A 2,500-nucleotide genomic window follows, 5' to 3' on the forward strand; every position below is an offset into this window, starting at 1 on the left:
ATTTCTTTAGGCCCAAGAATGAGTATGATCAGTATGAGAAGTCTCTCATACTAATTTTCACCCATGCAAGTTTTTATATTTAAAAAAAAAGAAGATGAATAGAAATCAAGAAGAATATGTTTATGCAACTGTAACTATAATGTGTATATACAAACATAACTTTGTAGAACATGTATGTACAGGGAGGGTCAATGGCAGGATAGAACATCATCTGTCGTCAGGGAAATATTCTGATCGCGTGATATTATGTCATTTAGCATGAGTAGATCAAAATGATTTACTAGTCTACACTTCACACAAAACATTTCTGTATTTGAATGGAAACATTTTGTGAAGTATGGGGAAAGTCATATTTTTTTGTGAGAAATAAAAACAGCTTTGATATTTTCTGATCATTGGTAGTAGTAGTAATAACCAAGCATTTTTGATAGAATTTAGTATTGTACTTGAGAATTAAAAGCAAAAGAAAGGTCTGCTTTATGTATATTCTAAATGTGTGTATATGTTCAGTTTTCAGGAACAGACATTAACTTAGTCAAATGAGGAAAATTGAGTCAAAGGAGCGTAAACACCCATCTTGTCTATGCAAAAGTCATTTAGCAGTATTTGGTTAAAAAAGATATAGAAAATTCATCACAGTTTTGAATTAACCCATTGGTCGCAGTATTAATAAAAGGTGTATGCAGTAGGATAGCGGGTTTACATTGTCTGGCACGTCTACGACTGACTCTGCCTTGGCAGCCAATCATGCCATCCGCTGTTAATTGGTTAAGTGGTTACAGCAGAAAATACAATCTCATATAGAAAAAAATTCCCAGCCTTTGTAATTAGATAAATTACTTTAATTCATTTTTATGCATCAGTTATGTCATATAGGTAGACATTGCTTTCTTTGTCTCCAGTAATGTAATTTATACATTGTAGGTGTAAAATCAATAAGATATTTCATAATTGATTTTAGTAGTCATTAAAAGAAGTGGCAAGGCCAATTAATCTAGATATGTAATTCTTCTTTGATGAAAAATAGGTTTTACTAAATTTCCTGTATATGCATGTTATTTAATTGTAACTTGCTTGAGGACCCTGAGCCACCTTTACTTTTGAGCAATGAAAATCCAAGTAGCACTTTCATATTTATTTTGAGAAAAAACGGTTCGTGAGAGGCGGGCTTAACCCATTCACGTCGGGACCGTTCTGGCTTTGCATGGTCGCAATACCGGGGTTTTTGAACGCATAAGCCTAACGCCTCGAGATTCTTGGACATACAAGCCTGGGCTGCCCGCTCGCTCACCCCGAGCGCTGGCCTTGCCCTCATATCTCGTCCCCGGCGTCTGATGCAAGAACCACAAAACGTGTCATCACATCAACCGGCTCCAATGAGTGAAAGGGGGAAAGCTTTCTGAAATAGATCTCTAATATTATCAGATAGACTGTGTCTGGCAAATTATTGATGAGACAGTCGAATTCCTTTATAGTTGTTTTTGAATTATGGATAGTGGAAATTGAGTTATTACAGTCATTGAGATATATGTATGTACAGAAAAAAAGGGCAGCATTAACCCACTCACGCTGGATGACGTGCTGACACGTTTCGTGGTTTTCGCGTCAGACGCCGCCTACGAGATATCTGGCCAAGGCTGGCGCTAGGGGTGAGCGAGCGGGCAGCCCAGGCTCGCGGCCCGTGCGCCCGAGAATCTCAAAGCGTTCGGATGATGCGTTTGAAAACCTCGGTATAGCGACCATGCAAAGCCGGAATGGCCCCGGCGTGAATGGGTTAATTGCTAAATCCTATCAAGAAGGGATTATTCTGCTTCTGAGCATGTTATTATGTTTATATTGTTTCCTCTATTATATCCTAATTGCATTTTTTTTTTAGATGGTCACCTGCTGTAGAAGAGTTGGAAGGTGACGTTGCCGATGCTTTTGAGGAATTCCTACGACTGCAACAATGAAAAACCTCTGTACACAAGGCTAGAGTGTTAGTTTGAAGAAGCCTTATTCCATACCGCAGGAAATGCTTTGGTATGGTAGATAATTATCTATACTCATTTTACAGGTGTAATATTTTATGATCAGTGTAACTCAGCCTTACAGTGCATTGAAGTCCCAGTAGATTTTATGTATAACTAAGTGAAGGTTTCATTTAATCTCCAGGGATGTAAATATTTGTGGATTATAAATAAATAGGGCAGGAAAGTTCTGAGTAGCCTGAAAATAAAGATAAGTTCTTAAGGTCAGGGTGCACATCTTTATTGTATTTTTATGCTTCTCTTTTATAGTAGTGGTTCTGGGAATATTAATTTTTCAACAGCCTGCAGAACTAAAGGTGCCCAACTATACAAAATTTAGACAAAGTTTATGCAAGATTTTCATAACAAAAGTTATCCGCCATTAAATTAATGAACATTCTGTCTTTATAAAGGAGTATTAATATATATTATTCAGTACACTTGAGGATATTTATATTCTCAATTTTCTATGTTGAAGTAAAGCAAACAGG

General features: G+C 36.9%; 1 protein-coding gene across 1 annotated transcript in view; it reads left to right on the forward strand.

The window, feature by feature from the left end:
* Positions 1-2,500, forward strand: part of LOC122257133 (uncharacterized) — a 24,471-nt gene that overhangs the window by 21,844 nt on the left and 127 nt on the right. Inside the window, exon 9 of the mRNA XM_086538247.1 lies at positions 1,877-2,500. This exon is cut by the window's right edge and continues 127 nt beyond it. Coding sequence (XP_086394373.1) covers positions 1,877-1,952 — 76 coding nt within the window. The 3' untranslated portion in view covers positions 1,953-2,500. The remainder of the gene's footprint in view (positions 1-1,876) is intronic.

The sequence above is a fragment of the Penaeus japonicus genome, unplaced genomic scaffold (assembly GCF_977035675.1).
Source record: "Penaeus japonicus unplaced genomic scaffold, GWHDUDI00000001_assembly GWHDUDI00000007, whole genome shotgun sequence".
Classification (NCBI taxonomy): domain Eukaryota; kingdom Metazoa; phylum Arthropoda; class Malacostraca; order Decapoda; family Penaeidae; genus Penaeus; species Penaeus japonicus.